Raw genomic sequence first — 16992 nt, 5'->3', positions numbered from 1 at the left:
ATTATTTTTCTCGGCAAAAAAAAAAAAAGGTAATATCAATCTTGCTAACCGCAGAGCGTCGACGCCTGACAGGCAGTGCCGTCGAGATTCACGATGAACACCGCACGGAGGCGCTTACCGCTAGGTTGTTCAATGCACAGTCTGTACACCTACACATCAAAGAAATGGCATCACCTGCCAGCGGCTAGACGCAGTAAGCAATTTACAAGCATTTGATAGATTGCTCAAATATCGGGTGCAATAGGCGCCGCGTTCAACGTAATAACACTTTCCAATTAGGTCAGGATCTGGTTAGGTCAGGTTGTTCAGCGCGCAGTCTGCATAACTATGCATCGAAGAAATGGCGCCGTACCTGCCAGAGATCGGATGCGGTAAGCAACTTACGAACCGTTGACAGAGTGCTCACGGGTGTAACAGGCGCTGCGCTCAACGTAATAACACCTTACAATTAGGTCAGGATTTCGTTTTAAAGAGTGAAGTAATTAATGACTGTCTTATCACCAATGAAACAGTCATGCTTCGCGCTTCGAATTCAAGAGCTCGGGAACCTGACGACGCATTCCAAACAACACTCCTTCGATGTATAACATGCGATGCCTCCGCCTTGTATATACCGCTACATCCCAACAAAAACGTACATATGGCGGAGTCCAGGTTAGAACGAGCGCTCAATCCGGGACACAGTCGTGGTCTTGCCGCCTTGTACAGAGCCACGACATATCCATGGGTTATAACGCAGCAGCCGCACACTGCATCGGGGTCGTGGTCAAGAGGTGCCCGGGCGGCCATTGGCAGTTCTACAACTGCATGCGCACGCACACACCAGAGCCCGTCCCACCGAGGAACCGGTTCAACCACGGCTGGTCCGTCCCGACCCTCAAGAGTGCATGTGTGTACACTTGTAGACGCACCGAGGCTGAAGAGCCCGCTCGCCAGTCGCATGCGCTCGAGGGCGACGGGAGTTCGGCTACAGCAGCAACTGAGCAGAGGTGGCAGGCCCTCTATATATGGAGGGCGTGGCACGCACCCACGGCCCCAGACAATGCACGCCGGCCAAGGCCCTTCCAGGAACGGCCACGTCATATGTGTGTGTGTCTATATAGATGAGGTCTGGGCTGTCAACGGATGACAAGGCATGCAACAAATGCAGGTTGCGCAAAAGGAGTGTCAAGCCACTCTCTTCGAGATTGCCACCGCAATATATGGGACAGACCCGGACACTACACGTGCAAGACCGCGAGAGGCAGTTGAGATGGCGCCTGTTTGTGACCGACGAATGAGCAGAGAGAAAGACGAGGGAAAAGGAAACGATGGCCGGTCAATCGAAATGTATGCAATTGTCGCGTCGCCTAGGTCGCTGTTTAAAGCTTTTTCACGGCTTGATATTTTCGTTCAGGTGTTGTTCGGTATTTATTTGTAGCCTCGTTGTTGTAGAATCGCCTAGCCAAAAAGCCAGAGTAACTTCTTCTTTGCTCATGTCTTTGGAGCTGAGTGCCCTGACTATTCAATTCAATTCATTTCGATTCATTTTATTTCACCACATACATGCATGGTTGGACCTCTTGGGCAAAAAGCTGCTCGGGGCAGTTCGACGAGGCCCAAGAGACCATAACAAGGCAGAGCAGTGCAGATACATGATTGTAATATGACAAAAACATTATATGCAGTATTATGTACAAGGAAAACACGACTAGTGCATACAATATAAAAACTGACCCTGTATAGAATTAGTGCCAATTCAATACAGTATTAACAAATCACATGTTCAAAAACGAACTATCGTAGGCGACATAATCAAACAGTCGACGTCATTTATAGATAAAAAGCACAATGTGATCGAAAGACGGGCAGACATTTAGGGTTTTACTATGCGTTTAGAAATTGTTCCCGCAAGTCGTTTCTTGTGGGCTTAGCGTCAAATTTGTGCTTGTTTAACAGTAAGGTTATGTTTCGAAGATTTGTTCTTATAATTTGTTCAGAAACAAGGAACGTGCCGGTTTTCCGTGTATCGTGTATAGATACAACTGGTTCGCGGCGTTGTAGTGAAGCGGCAGCAATTAAAAAGTCACGAAATTAATTATTTCGTGAGCGTCAAATCAGTATACACCGAGTCAAGCTCATACACTGAGTTCAAGCTCGTGTACATGCCTATGCGATGGTAAGACAAAGAGAAGCAATGCTTTCGTTTAAAGCATCACGTCCAAGTTTACCTACGCCCTTGATGCCTAATTGTCCTCGACAGTCCTCAAACAAAAAAGCGGGGCTGCATCGATTAAAAGCTGAGGTTCTGATCAATAATCCGGAAGGAAAAAGCTTTCGCGATGCATCAACAGGCAAAACTCATCATCGAGGCACAGTGGCCGTCAGAAAGCACCGATACGGGCCTCAGATGTTGGGCAGCGCAAGCCACCAGCTAGATCTTGCCTCTACTATTTAATTCTTCCGCAGTTCGTCTAAAATGAGCATCCGCGTAAATACTGCCGTATTGGTTCTTCAGTATTGGTTCTCTACAAAAAAAAAAGAAAAGAAAAAGTTTGCACAGTAGCAGGGCAAGGCCGGAGAAAATCATTATATTTCCTCTAAACCATGAAATTATTCCACAACGGAAAGAGGACTACACTGACCCAAGCGTCATGCCATAGTAAAGGCGTGCAACGGAGGATACAGTGTGAGCGTAATATATCTCTTAAGCCTAGTCCTTTGGGTTAGAAAGAAGGTTGCACAGACTGAAGCCTCGGGCGTAAGTTCAGGATTTGTTCAGGAAACAACAGCAGGTTCCTGACGCCGGGGGCTCCTCGAAGGCCTGAGAGAAGGACTGGAACAATCTGCCTCAAGAAATCGTAGGACCAAGCTGTTCAATTGGGGAAGAAATCGTAGACCACGCTGTTCAATTCGGCGGCTGCGTTTTTATGGAGGAAAAACGCTAAGGCGCCCGTGTGCTGTGCGATGTCAGTGCACGTTAAAGATCCCCAGGTGGTCGAAATTATTCCGGAGCCCTCCACTACGGCACCTCTCTCTTCCTTTCTTCTTTCACTCCCTCCTTTATCTCTTCCTTACGGCGCGGTTCAGGTGTCCAACGATATATGAGACAGATACTGCGCCATTTCCTTTCCTCAAAAAAACCAATTATTATTATTATTCATCATCATCATCATCATCATCATCAGCCTTACTACACCCACTGCAGGGCAAAGGCCTCTCCCATGTCTCTCCAATTAACCCTATCCTTTGCCAGCTGCATCCACCCTTTGCCTGCAAACTTCTTAATCTCATCCGCCCATCTAACCTTCTGCCGCCCCCTGCTACGCTTACTTTCTCTTGGAACCCACTCCGTTACCCTTAAAGACCAGCGGTTATCTTGCCTTCGCATCACATGCCCTGCCCAAGCCCATTTCTTTCTCTTGATTTCGACTAGGATGTCATTAATCCGTGTTTGTTCCCTCACCCACTCTGCCCGCTTCCGATCTCTTAACGTTACACCTATCATTTTTCTTTCCATGGCTCGCTGCGTTGTCCTTAACTTAAGCTGAACTCTTTTCGTTAGCCTCCACGTTTCTGCCCCGTAGGTGAGTACCGGTAAGATTATGCTGTTGTACACTTTCCTCTTGAGGGAAATTGGTAAACTGCCACTCATGATCTGCGAGAATTTGCCATATGCGCTCCACCCCATTCTTATCCTTCTAGTTATCTCCCTCTCATGATCCGGATCAGCTGTCACTACCTGCCCTAAGTAGACGTATTCCGGCACAATTTCTAGGCTCTCGCTGCCAATTGTGAACTGTTGTTCCCTTGCTAGGCTGTTGAACATTACCTTGGTTTTCTGCATGTTAATTTTTAGACCCATCGATCTGCTCTGCCTGTCTAACTCGTTGATCATGATTTGCAGTTCACCTCCTGAGTGACTCAGCAAGGCAATGTCATCAGCAAATCTCAGATTATTTAGGTATTCTCCATTTATTCTTATTCCCAACTGTTCCCAATTCAGGCCTCGAAATACCTCCTGCAAACATGCGGTGAACAGCATTGGCGATATCGTGTCTCCTTGCCTGACGCCCTTCCTTATTGGAATTTTATTGCTGACTTTATGGAGGACTATAGTAGCTGTGCAGTTGCTATATATATCTTCCAGTATTTTGACATAAGGCTCTTCTACCCCCTGATTACGCAATGCCTGTATGACTGCTGAGGTTTCCACTGAGTCGAATGCTTTCTCGTAATCAATGAAAGCTATATATAGAGGTTGGTTATATTCTGCGCATTTCTCTATCACCTGATTGATAGTGTGAATATGATCTATTGTGGAATATCCTTTACGAAAGCCTGCCTGATCATTTGGTTGATTAAAGTCTAACGTTGCCCTGACTCTATTAGCGATTACCTTAGTAAATACTTTGTAGGCCACGGATAGTAAGCTGATCGGCCTGTAATTTTTCAAGTCCTTGGCGTCTCCCTTCTTATGAATTAAGATAATGTTTGCATTCTTCCAAGCTTCTGGTACAGTCGATGTCATAAGGCATTGCGTATACAGGGTGGCTAGTTTTTCTAGCACGATGTCCCCTCCATCCTTCAACAGATCTGCTGTTACCTGATCCTCCCCAGCTGCGTTTCCCCTTTTCATTGCTTCTAAGGCTTTCTTTACTTCATCTTTCGTTACTGGCGGGATGACGCATTGCTGTGCACTGCTGTCTTTCTCATTGGCGCTCTCATTACATTGGCTACTGTACAGCTCTGTGTAGAACTCTTCGGCTACGTTAACTATCTTATCCATATTGCTAATGACATTGCCCTGCTTGTCTCTTAATGCATACATCTGGTTTTTACCTATGCCTAGTTTCCTCTTCACTGTTTTTAGGCTACCTCCGTTCTTTATAGCATGCTCGATTCTCTCCATATTAAACTTCCTTATGTCGGCTACCTTGCGCTTATTTATTAACTTTGATAGCTCCGTTAGTTCTATTCTATCGGTAGTGTTAGATGCCTTCATGTTTTGGCGCTTCTTAATCAGATCTTTCGTCACCTGAGATAGCTTCCCGGTATCTTTTCGAACTGTCCTACCGCCTACTTCTACTGCGCACTCCGTAATTATTGATGTCAGGTTATCGTGCATTGAATGAACATCAAGATCATCTTCCTCAGTTAAAGCCGAGTATCTGTTTTGCAGCGCTATCCTAAACTCCTGTGCTTTCCCTCTTACGGCTAACTCGTTAATGGTCTTCTTCTTCGCTAGCTTCTTATTATTATTATTATTGTTCAATTCAAAACCTCCATGGAACAAATCACAATTAGCTGAGGTCGCGTACCCATGTAAAACCTCGTGTCTAGCGGGATGTTATAGATGCATCGCCATTATGCACTGCCTTTGACCGAGCGCCCCCGCCTCAAACATCACTCACGTTGACCATCATCATTAGCCTGCCTATATACGCCCACTGCAGGGCAGAGGCCTCTCCCATGTCTCTCCAATTAACTTTGTCCTTTTGCCAGCTGCGCCCACCGCATGCCCGCCCACTTCTTAATCTCATCCGCCCACATAACTTTTTGCCGCCCCCTGCTACGCTTGCCTTCTCTTGAAATCCATTCCGTTAAATGCATCGTCACGTTCCTGTTTTGTTAGCTCTGGCTTGAGAAACCCAACAGCCTCAGGCCGCAGATGCGAAGTATACATCTCACTACTCCGCAGCACGAACAAACACTGTTCCGACCTAAGCGTTGTGTCCTGGCATAGCCAGACCAAGGACACGTCGATAGCGTCCTGTCTGCATGGTATATGTGGAACTGTCCAGGACAGAAAGACCATAACAGGAGTTTGACAAGGGCGCAAAACAACCATCATGAAAGCTCTTCAGAACATTGACTCAAGTTTCATGACCAGGCCTATGCAAACGCATCGCCACTGTCCTTCCTGTTTACTCAGCCATCCAGGACGCAAAGAAGACCAGATTAGCAATAGTAATAATAATAATAATAATTGGTTTTTGGGGAAAGGAAATGGCGCAGTATCTGTCTCATATATCGTTGGGCACCTGAACTGCGCCGTAAGGGAAGGGATAAATGAGAGAGTGAAAGAAGAAAGGAAGAAAGAAATGCCGTAGTGGAGGGCTCCGGAATAATTTCGACCACCTGGGAATCTTTAACGTGCACTGACATCGCACAGCACACGGGCGCCTTAGCGTTTTTCCACCATAAAAACGCAGCCGCCGCGGTCGGGTTCGAACCCGGGTACTCCGGATCAGTAGTCGAGCGCCCTAACCACTGAGCCACCGCGGCGGGGTAAGATGAGCAAGACCATAACAGGAGTTTGACAAGGGCGCACAACAACCATCATGCAAGCTCTTCAGGACATAGACTCAAGTTTCATGACCAAGCCTATGCAAACGCATCGCCACTGTCCTTCCTGTTTAGTACTCAGCCATCCTGGACGCAAAGAAGACCAGATCAGCCGGAGCATCTCGCGCGCAGAGCCAACACGCAGCATCGCCGGGCTTCGGAAACTCGGGGAGACGTCAGGTTTGCGCGGTGCGGAATAAAATGAGGCGAGGGAAAGAGCGAAGGCGACGAAGAAAGTAGACCGCGGCGCCCAGGGAGCTGCCGCACGAAGCGCGCACTGTGCAAATGCGGCGGTTGCAAAACGGGCGATCCCGGGAACGCGGCCAAGGCGGAAGAACTGCTCGCCGAGTGTCGTGTACGCGGCGCGTCGCAGCAGGCAGCGGAGGAAAAAAAAAAAAAAAGATGGCGCGCGGGGCGAAAGACACTGTACGCAGGCGCACAGAGCACGTGCCATGGCTCGGCGCAGCCGTAGCCAAACGGGGAAGCGGTCGCAAGATCGAACGCGGAAAAATAATCGAAATGTATAAGTAGAAATCAGCGCGGTTCTTGAGTCGATATTTCTTTCAGCGAAGCTGTAGGACGCAGTGTATGATTATCAGGCTGTTGTTAGGTTGGTTGTGTCCGTGAATAAACTTTTGAACTTGGCAGCAAATAATGGCTGCAAAGAGACGGCTGAGCCTGTTATATATTATTCTACCTATATTCACTGGCAGTTTCAGGAGCGCTACAACGCCGTCCATTTTAATTTAATTTTTTTTTGCGATCGCGCCGGTGGAATGAAGGCCTCTAGGTCGGACACAGAAATCATTGGGAAGTTGCATAACATCTGTGAGACCAGTGCACACAGTAATAACAGCAGCGTACAGTCGCATCTAATGGAAAGCTCGAAGAAGGCCACAACCGTGAGGAGTCGGAGAACCGCCCCCGAACCTCTCCTCGTCTTGATTTACTGACGATTCGAACGCACACCTTTCGCTCTCTCAAGCTGCTACGCGTTCGGTCCTTCTTGGGAAAATATTGCCCCACCGGCGCCCCCGAAAGCTGCCATACAGGAGGCGAAAGAGGCCTCTGCCCTTGACAGGGCATGCAACCGACGCCGTGTTCCACAACAAGGCTTCCAGCTAGCTCGCTCACAGGAGGGGGGAGCGGGCGGCCTCACGGCAGCTCAGCTTTCGCGAGCACGCCCACGGCCGATAAGCAGCGGCAGCAGAAAGTAAGCAAGCAAGCGAGCCACCCCGTCGACTCGACGCAGATTGACAGCGCCCGTCCGTTACGCCGCCGCCGCTCCGGCGGACCGGCCCGGGCAAAAAACCACAGCGCCCATCGGCAGCAGCAAAATAAAACACTTCGCAGAGAAGGACGGCCCCCTTCTTTCCCCGAATCTCTCGGGTCACGTCAGGGCCAGAAACCGGAAAGCAGCACGCAGCACCCACGGCTTGACTGGGCCCTGTCGGCAACCAATTTGTTGTCCGCGCGCCAGGGGAAAGGCTCGCGCGGGTCGGCTGCGGTCCGCGTACCGCGCCAACCCATTCCGGCGGGGACCCCGAGCCCGTGGCGCCGACCAACGAGAGCCATTGGTGGGCGGGGCATCGCACGCCCCGCCCTTGTTTGCTTCCTTGCGCGCCCCGCGGCGATGAGCGGGGGATTGGGGAGGGGGGGGAATCACTCTGTCCGATAGTAGTCCGAAGAACCCCCACCACCAGCACCGCGGATGAGAGCCGAACCCGTTGCGAGGAGGCTGGAAATCCTTATTCCTCCTTTCCACAACACACCCAAACCTCCTCACACTGAGCGCCGAAACGCGGAGACGTCGAAAAAACGGCAGGCTCCTGACGCCGGAGGCCCTCCTCGATCGAAGAAAAAACTGCGCCCAGCGGGCTTGTGAAGGCCTCCTCCGGAGCCGGACGATGATGACGTACTAGGGCCTGGCGAAACCGAGCGAACTGTGGCCAGCCTCCGTCCAACCTGGAGCATACGTCGCCCGAATGCGCGCGGCCTGCGTCTGCCGGGGTCGTGCGACGTGTGGAAAGAACGGAGTCGTATCCAAGGCACCACCGACACGAGTGAGTATCCGACAATGCGCAGCGCAAGGGAAGAAAAGGCATCTACTCACTTGGGCAGCCCGACGAGGTGTACCAGACTTCCTCGATCATCTGCGAATCCCACTCGTCGCGGTACTTCTCCAGCCGTATCGGCGGGTGCGCTGTTTTTGAAGAAAAGAAAGAGCAGGCGGGGACCCGGGCCCGGAGCGCGCCCGCCGCGGAGGGCGAGCGAGCGAAGGCGGCGGAGCCCGCAGCACACAATTAGGCATCCGTCAAAGCCGTCCGTAATCGGCTTTGGGGGGCGCTCAGCCCCCCCTCTCTCCCCCTAGGCTCTCTTCGATAGAGAGCTTGCGCGCGCTCGCGCCGCTAATCCAGCTTACCGGGGTAGCCCGGGTGCAGCAGATCGACGCCCGGCGAGGTGTGCAGTCCGATGCCGTTCATGGAGTAGGCCGCCGCCGCCGCGGGACCCTTGAGGTGGTGGTAGGCCGCCGCGGCCATGGCACCGCCGGACGGCTGGCAGCCGCCGAAAGGCCCCGGTCCCGCCGCCGCCGGTTGAAACGCCAGCTTGCTCGGTCGCAGGCAGCCTGCGCAACGCTGCCGAACCGCACACTGGAAGCGGCTGCGGAACGCAGGCCGCGCGACGCCCCGCCCCGAGAAGGCTGGGCAGCTACCCTCCCGCAAACGCGGGTTACGCCCACCGCGCAGCCACGCCGTCGCAACGGTTCTCGGGGCGCCCCGCCTCCTCCTTTGTGCCGACACCGCCTCTCCTTTTTTGGTTTTGAATAACCTCGAACGGCGCCAAGGCTGAAGAGGCGGAGCGTCGCGCGAGCGGAGCTCCGCCTCTTCCTCTCTCCTTGAGAACGCCGTACTCTCTCCTGCCCATTGTGTGGAGCGCTCCGGCGGCTCGGGAAGCGCGTGGAGGTGCGCGCGTGCTCGCGCTCTCTAGGCCTCTCCGTTCCGCCGCCGCCGCGCGCTCCCGAGCCGCTCGCCGCGGCCGGAAAAAAGGCGCTTGTTTGGGGATCAATGGAAACGGGCACGAGAAGAGGATCAGACGGGAATTATCTCCTTAAAGGGAATTTGATCCCCTTTTTTTGGTTGCGGCGAAAGGATAATAAGGCGCTCAATTGGATTACAACGCCATGGCCGCCAAAAGCTAATCAGGTGGCGGGATGAGCGACGCGCGTAGCGGCGGAAGGAGGATAGAGGGAAAAAAAAAAAGAAAGATGACCGCGGCGACGAAAAGCGCGTACGGAAACGAAGAAAGAAGAAAAGATAAAGGGAAGGCAATGCCTTTTCGTCACACTGGCACGCGAATGGGGGGCACTGGAGCGCGCGTGTTCTCAAGCATTTCACTGATCGCGGTGTGAACGCGCGCCACAAAGGAGTTCGGTTTGTTATTCTTTGCGATAAGCCGGCGATAAGGAAGCTTCTTGGGGGTTCAGTTCAGGGCATGGATGGGCATTTCCTGGAGGTGTGTAACTCTGCGTGATGCACGGAAAACGTGGTGAATTTTGTGGGGATTGCGTTCTGTTTGTGGGTCGTTATTGGAAAATTTAATGACAAAAATTAAACGAAGTTATCTGAAGCGACTCGGTAGAGAGCTGAATTTTTCCACGATTTTCGATACGTATGTACCGCTAATGAATTCCATCTGCTCGAGCAGCGTACCTGACAAACGCCGCTGCGTCGTTGAATGGAATTGAAAATACCTTGAGCGTCGTTTGAGCATGACCGCTGATCATTAATACTTTTCATGTGGAATCATTGAGATATCTAATTTAAAACAGAACTGCAAACTTGATATAAACACTCATTTTGAATACTCCTGAACGCTGTTATTACTGGTGACGGCAGTTGGTTCTGATTAATCTAGTGTCTTTCGTGTGTGCGCGTGAAGGCGGTTGCAAATGTCTTCTTTTAGGTGACAATTTGTGGAGTGTAGGCATTGAATGCAAAATATTTCTTTTTAAGGCATGTTTAATGAGATGTGAAATGAAATGTAGCGTTTATAAAGGAGGTCCAGGAATTTAACTTTGTCCGATATATTCCGGTTGTACCGTATACTAACGTACATAACTGTTTTGTAACTTGTGTTTTCTTTATCAGTGTGGCCGCAAACCGAATGGCGCTCTAGCCTCCTGAAAGTGCTCTTCGTGCAACATCTCTCACATGTGGTGAAACCTACCTCTCATGAGCTCTTTCGCGTTCTCGCTTATAGAGCAACTATCTTCACGTATCCACGTACTCGGCGCCGGTTAACAGATCTGACTATAGTCGGACACAATTCAGTAATGAGGCTTCTTTTCTTCGACAATGAGCCCTCTTCCAACCAATGGCGTCGGCCGATTCTCGTGAACCTCTAGCGTGACAATGGCAGATGAAAAGGGATAATCCTCTCCATCACCGGTCAGGCATAGTCTCCCCTTTTATTGTCACCCCGCTGTGCCCAGCATTGTGCCCAGCATCTTTCAATGTATCTCTTGAGGCCCACAGTGAGCGCAGGCTCCTTTGCCAAGCCATGTAACCCTAGCAAGCCGAACACCAGGCCGGGGCATAGCTTGTACCCATTTTGAGAAAACCGGTGGATGACCGGCCAGCAGCAGGAATCGAACCCACCAACTCCCGAAGCCGAGGCGGGTGCTCTACCACGAGGCCACGGCTGCGGTGAAACAAGGGGCCATAAGCGGGCTTTAACCGCACAAGGCGGATTTAGGGTGGCTTGACGTCGGAACGAATCACTGGCCCGTCAACGCAACGATTTGGTATAAGACCCTTTTCCAAGAATCCCACCCCACAGAAGTCGAACACCAGGCCGGGGGAAGTCTTGTACTCATTAGAAAACAGGCGGGTACCCGGCGCCACTGGGGATCGAACTCTAAACCTTCCGAATGCTAGGCGGATGCATCATCACAGGGCCACCACTCACGAGCCTGTTATGGCAATGCAGGGAGCGGGAGATGAAAGCGGTTCCAGACTTTGCAGGCCTGCGCTGTGGTTGAATTTCAGTTGAAGATAAAATATAAAATACGGACGTGTCCTTGGGGTTACGTACGTCAGTTTAAATAACTCCAAATAGTCGAGACCGGCTGATTATCTGCTATCGACCACGTACACGACATACCCTCAAGTGTTAATTTCATCGGCAAGGAAAAATCAGTCCTCCTGGACGCTGCAGCTGAAGATAGTACGCCGAAACTACAAACGACCATGAGTACGCTTAAATAGAAATTTCGCCTCAAAATGCGCCGCACTGTAGAGAGATAGCGTCCACTTGCCATGGCTCGTAAGTGAACATCCATGAGTATAGGTAAGTTCCGTGCGTATAGGTAAAGTCCATGAGTATAGGTGAGGTCCATGAGTATAGGTGAGGTCCATGAGTATGGGGGAGGTCCATGAGTATGGGTGAGGTGTGATGTCCATAAGTATGGACCTCTTGCATGTTTGTAAACAAACGAGGTGGCGCTGCAGTCGCTAGCGAGCTCGTGGTACGCAAAAGACCAGGGAGTGTCGTCGCGGAGAGGTGTTGACCGCGGGTTTTCAAGGCTTGTAGGCGCGTTTTCAGCTTCTGCGAATCACAGCAATGGTTGATGTTTACAGCTTAGTAATTTCTTGAAGTACACGAGCTCGCGTTGGCCACGTGCGGTGTATTCAGAGAAATAGTTCGCCATTGTGTATTGTATATATGGTTAGTAGTAAACAGAAAGTGTTTCTGCAGTTGATTTCTACGCTAGGCATTGAATAAAATAGGAAGTTTTTGGCACTCTGCTCTAGCCAGAATGATTTTGCTTCGGGACAGTAGTGAGAGGATGTGCTGGCGATCTTTCGGCGGAGCAGATGTGCGCTCACCGTCTGCTGACATAGGTAGGTGTCGTGCTGTGCGAAAAGTGGGGACAGCGTCGTGTACTTATTCTCCTCTGGCTGTCCCGCTTAAGCGCTGTTTTTATCCGCAGGATCACGCACCAGCCAGGCCGACTTCTCCCCTTGTTAAACTGGTCGATTTGGTGAAAATTTTTGATTTCTGGAATTATTTTTTTTCTTAGACCTGGGGTGTTCTGTTTCGTGACGAAAAATTATAGCAAAATATTCAGTAGAAATTTATAAAGTACGCTTTCGAGATGCGGTGTCGTCGAAAATTGTGAGGTAATTCCTTTGAGGCTCTCTTTGTGTTTAGGGCTGCATGTCTTTGACCAAAGCGCAAGCGAAGAGGCCAAAAACGAGGAAATAAACGTTAATTATAAGGTTCGTTTTCTGACCTTTCACATTTTCTGCGATTGGCATCACTCACACCTTCGTAATTTCGTAACGCATGAAAATAGAATGATTCTATTTGTCCCAAACGATTCCTGAGACGTTGAGGAATGTAATTTATCTCTCGATTTTTTTCCTACAGGTGCAGTATTATGTCCGTTATTTTTGTAAGAAACGTTTTCACGTAACTATGCATGCATAAGTACATGGTCTAAAAAAGAAGTAATAGCGCCATATATACAGAACAAGGCTTTGTATAAACATTAGTTAGGACCTTGAGGTGACTTGACGAGGGTGTTAACTATAATTACCCAAGAACTGCACCAGGTACAGCTAAAAATAAAAGGCATTACCGAAACTAGCGTAGCAATTTCATATTTGCACCAAATTTAGTTTCATATCGCGTGCATAAATAACGAAAATACTTTTCATTGCCGCGCCCCCTCTCAATCTCGGCACGTCTGTTAGTAGCGCGCCTGCGGCTGCTTCTTTCCAAACAAGCTTCGCGGTCATGGACTGCATCATGAAACATGACACATGCATGATGCAATGAAAAAGCATATGGCTTTTAGCACACTTAAGGTACGCTATTCTAAGCAAGCCAACGTGACCGCGCATGAACTTACCAGACTTTTTCTACTCGAATCAAATAATTACGTCTGTCATATTAAGAAACACTTTCTAGTAAATATCAAATGCCATAAAACGTGCCATTAAAACATGATGTGCTATTAACAAAATAACGCATTCCTTGGGGGCGAGTGAACCTGCCGACGGGGGCCCCGTGCACGCCGGCTCAAGGTGATAAATGCGTGCGCAGCTACATACGTGCTTTTTTTCATTGCGCAATTATAAGCGTACTATGCTGATGTGCAGGTGAATGAACGCAGTAACTTACATGCTATTAAGTACATTGAGTGGCAGTGCCGATCGACTCCCAGCTTCACCCTTTCCGCGGCCCATTCCCCGTTAGCCAGTTTACTAATGCGGTATTTATCGCGAGAAGCCTATCGGGGCTAATTTAAATTTCCTTTTATGCTACTACGTGGATCGAACAGTGACGCAGCTGATCAATAAATGCGGCTTCTGCAGTGCGCAGGCATGATATGTAGCCGCCGGTAGCTGCAGCAGCTGCGGTAGGCACCGGCTGGCCGTAGCTGTTTTGCCTACCATGCGAAAGTCGCTGCTGACATCAGCGCCACCGCATCTTCGTGACGTCGCCGGGTGAAGGAGGTCCATAGGTGAGGTCCGTGAGTACAGGTGAGGTCCGTGTGTATAGGTGAGGTCCGTGTGTATAGGTGAGGTCCGTGTGTATAGGTGAGGTCCGTGAGTATAGGTGAGGTCCGTGAGTATAGGTGAAGTGTGAGGTCCATAAGTATAGGTGAGGCCCATGAGTATAGATAAGGTCCACGCGTATAGGTAAGGGTACAAAGTGTGATCCTTAAATTAACAATTACTCCTCAGATATGCACGAAAAACATTTTCTCCTGTGTTCCAATTACATTTCCTCTTGGCGTTTACGATCTCGAAGTCACTTTGAACTTTAGTAGATAAATGAGAGAACAATTAGTTTTTTTCGGCAAATTGGTTGTTCCGTTTCATATCAGAGGAACCTGCACGTACATAAACAGGACTTTCGCACACACATTGTGCAGTGTGCTTGCTCATGTACTCTTGGTGCGTGCAGTGTGCAACATGGATTTTCAGCCTCCATACCAAGTACGCGACTAACATCTGTTATCGTTGTCATACATGTCCCTTGTGTTCAATTGAGATGTTTTTAAAAAGTGATTAATAATTATTCGCAGGAACTTTAAGCGTAATATGTTTGCTTACTGAAACTGTGTTCATATAGTTTAGAAGAACTTCTATTTGGGCTAGATTGTTCATTTCGATCCAGAAAGGAAAACAGTAGCGCCGAAAAAACGCACACAGTAGAAGAACGACGTATAGGACAAGCGCTAATCTGCTCATATACTCGGCGCGCATTTTTCCAAATGGATGCTGTAGCAAGTCAGAGCTGTATGCGATCCGAGCCCCTTGTCTTCTGTTAATGAGTTCCGGCTCTGCGTTAATTGCTTCAAAATGGCAAAGAAGGACGACAGCGGAAAGGGGGCTTATACATGAGATGTTGCACATCGCTTTTCGCACATGCAGAATGATCCAAAATGCGAAGTGCAGATGATCCGCGCTAGGTGGCTATCAGTCCACGGCTGACAGCGACCTGAGTAGCCAATTCAATGGCCCGGGTTTGAACGCCCAGGTCTGAGTTGATCAACACGGCCTCCCATTGCTCGAGACTAGGAACTTGTATTATAGATTCCTGTGGCGGCTCCTCTGAACCATTTCACGAATATGTGATCATAAGAGGCTATTCGCCACATAGTGTACATTCCGGGTCGTAATCACCGAAATAGAATTTTTAATAGTAAGTAAGGAGTCTTCAAAGGTCGCGTCTGGAGTTGCCTCCAGGTGGTCTCCTCCTTATCTAAGGTTTTGTCTGGAGAGGAGAAGGCCCTCCTTTCTAGTTTAAAATGACTAATAATGTCGTGATAAGATGCTAAGCCGTCCTTCGAGAAACTATCAATAACTACCGCGTCTCCTGCTAAGCGTCTCTGTTTTCACAATGTTAAAATGGAGCGCAGAAGATAATTTTGCTTTTGCAGACATTACTGCGCCATCGTCATGGAGAGTTCCAGAGCACTCAGATGCACGGCAAAATTACTGTAGCTACGGTGAAAGCTCAAGTTCTCTCTGCGCGTTTGCGACGTAGTCTGTTACTGTTGTTTACCGAGCAAAGAAGAGCTGATTACACTGTGTAGTCAATTTTGTGTACTACCATGGATAGGAAAAACACTCGCTGACAAATACCAAACAATTCCGAAGAAAACATTTTTTCAACGGAAAAGACTTCATGAATGCAGTTTCTTCATATATTGTAAGAGTTCACTGTAACAATCAATATAACCGTAGATCTCTTGTCAAAAGACGAATTTTTTTTTGTCGTTAACGCGTAAAAGTTCGCCATATGGTGTTCTATGGCAGTCTGAACTGCTCGATGCGAGCGGCGGAAAAACTTTAAAAGATTTCGCTATACATAGGAAGAATGCACCATTACCCCCAATATTTCCATACCTTGCATTATTGCCGTATTCAATATATATCTTGCAAAGTGCTGGACATAACGAAATATAGCACCTGAACAAACTTTAGGGAGAAATTTCATGTAAAGTTCACCGAACTGTAATGAACTCACGTGCTGCCACTTATTTTGATGAACCGAAGCAACAGTTGCCACAGGTATTTATTTAAAAATGCTGGAAACTTCACGCTCGTATTGTGTACTTAGCACTTTTGAAAAAAAATAATTTTCTGCTTAACATCGACTTTCAAAACAACGCACTACAGCACTCCAAAAAACAAGAATCATGTGTAACTAAAAAAACGCGACTACTATCCGGCTCTAGCCCTGCCTAAGACAAGTATCGCTGTAAGTGTACAATCCAGCTGCATAACCAAACTAACCTACCCTGGACCAGGACGAATTTTTGTTTAACTATGAAGTTTCTGAGAAAGTTGTACAGCTTTCCTTTGTAGCATTGTGGATGCGTTAAGGTGGATGCCAGTGAGTAATTACTCTCTTATTAAACTATCATGATTCCCCCAAGCGGGGCTAGTTTCAGAATTACAGCGTCCGCAGTTTTGGTGGACGAAAGTCGCTGGGCATCTGCTGGAAGCTGGCGTTAGCTGACACACTTTAAACTCATTTGCACTGTTTCAGTAGATGATGCTTACAAAAATTAGTTATTTGGCAAGTGGATTAAGCACTACACCACCGTCAGTAATCCAAAAGCATCAAGCCAGTATACTGAGCGCCGGGTGTACCGAGATTATGGGTGTCTCCTAGGGTGTCGGGATCCTCGAGTGTTTCAGGATGACGGGAGCGTTCTCGTGCATAAAGCAGCGGGGAACAGTTTCCGTTAAATGCAAGTTTGACAGCCTTCAAAAAATCTCAAGTATCTGAGTATGCTCGCGTATATGTCACCATTATGAACCATGTAACATTCAAGGATGCCATTTCTACTTACGTACTGTAACCACTCGTTTTTTTATATTCTCTTTATTTTTTCATTATATTAACCACTCCTGTCTGTATAGCCCTCACCGGCTAAGTGAGTAATACACTGAAATAAAATTAATATGCGGACATGTTTTCAAATTTTTGGACAAACTGTTGCACGTAGCTCATTGCTCAGATGAATACCAGGACAATCCGCTGGAAGAGCCCACGCTACATGTCGCGCTTACCACAGTACCTATGAACATGATCTATGAACACGACATATTAACATGATGTATTAACACGACATGTGAG

General features: G+C 48.7%; 1 protein-coding gene across 1 annotated transcript in view; it reads right to left on the bottom strand.

Annotated features, from left to right (window-relative positions):
* The window catches only part of LOC144104159 (uncharacterized), an 87489-nt gene extending 78515 nt beyond the window's left edge, over positions 1-8974 (bottom strand). The window contains exons 1-2 of the mRNA XM_077637004.1: positions 8750-8974; positions 8441-8530 (exon numbers count right to left, since the gene is read on the bottom strand). Coding sequence (XP_077493130.1) covers positions 8441-8530; positions 8750-8867 — 208 coding nt within the window. The 5' untranslated portion in view covers positions 8868-8974. The remainder of the gene's footprint in view (positions 1-8440; positions 8531-8749) is intronic.
* Positions 8975-16992: the final 8018 nt, after the last annotated feature.

This window comes from Amblyomma americanum, chromosome 9 (genome assembly GCF_052857255.1).
Source record: "Amblyomma americanum isolate KBUSLIRL-KWMA chromosome 9, ASM5285725v1, whole genome shotgun sequence".
NCBI classification, from domain to species: Eukaryota; Metazoa; Arthropoda; class Arachnida; order Ixodida; family Ixodidae; genus Amblyomma; species Amblyomma americanum.
The sequence above is the reverse complement of the archived record's forward strand: the minus strand, read 5'-3'. Positions and strand labels throughout refer to the sequence as shown.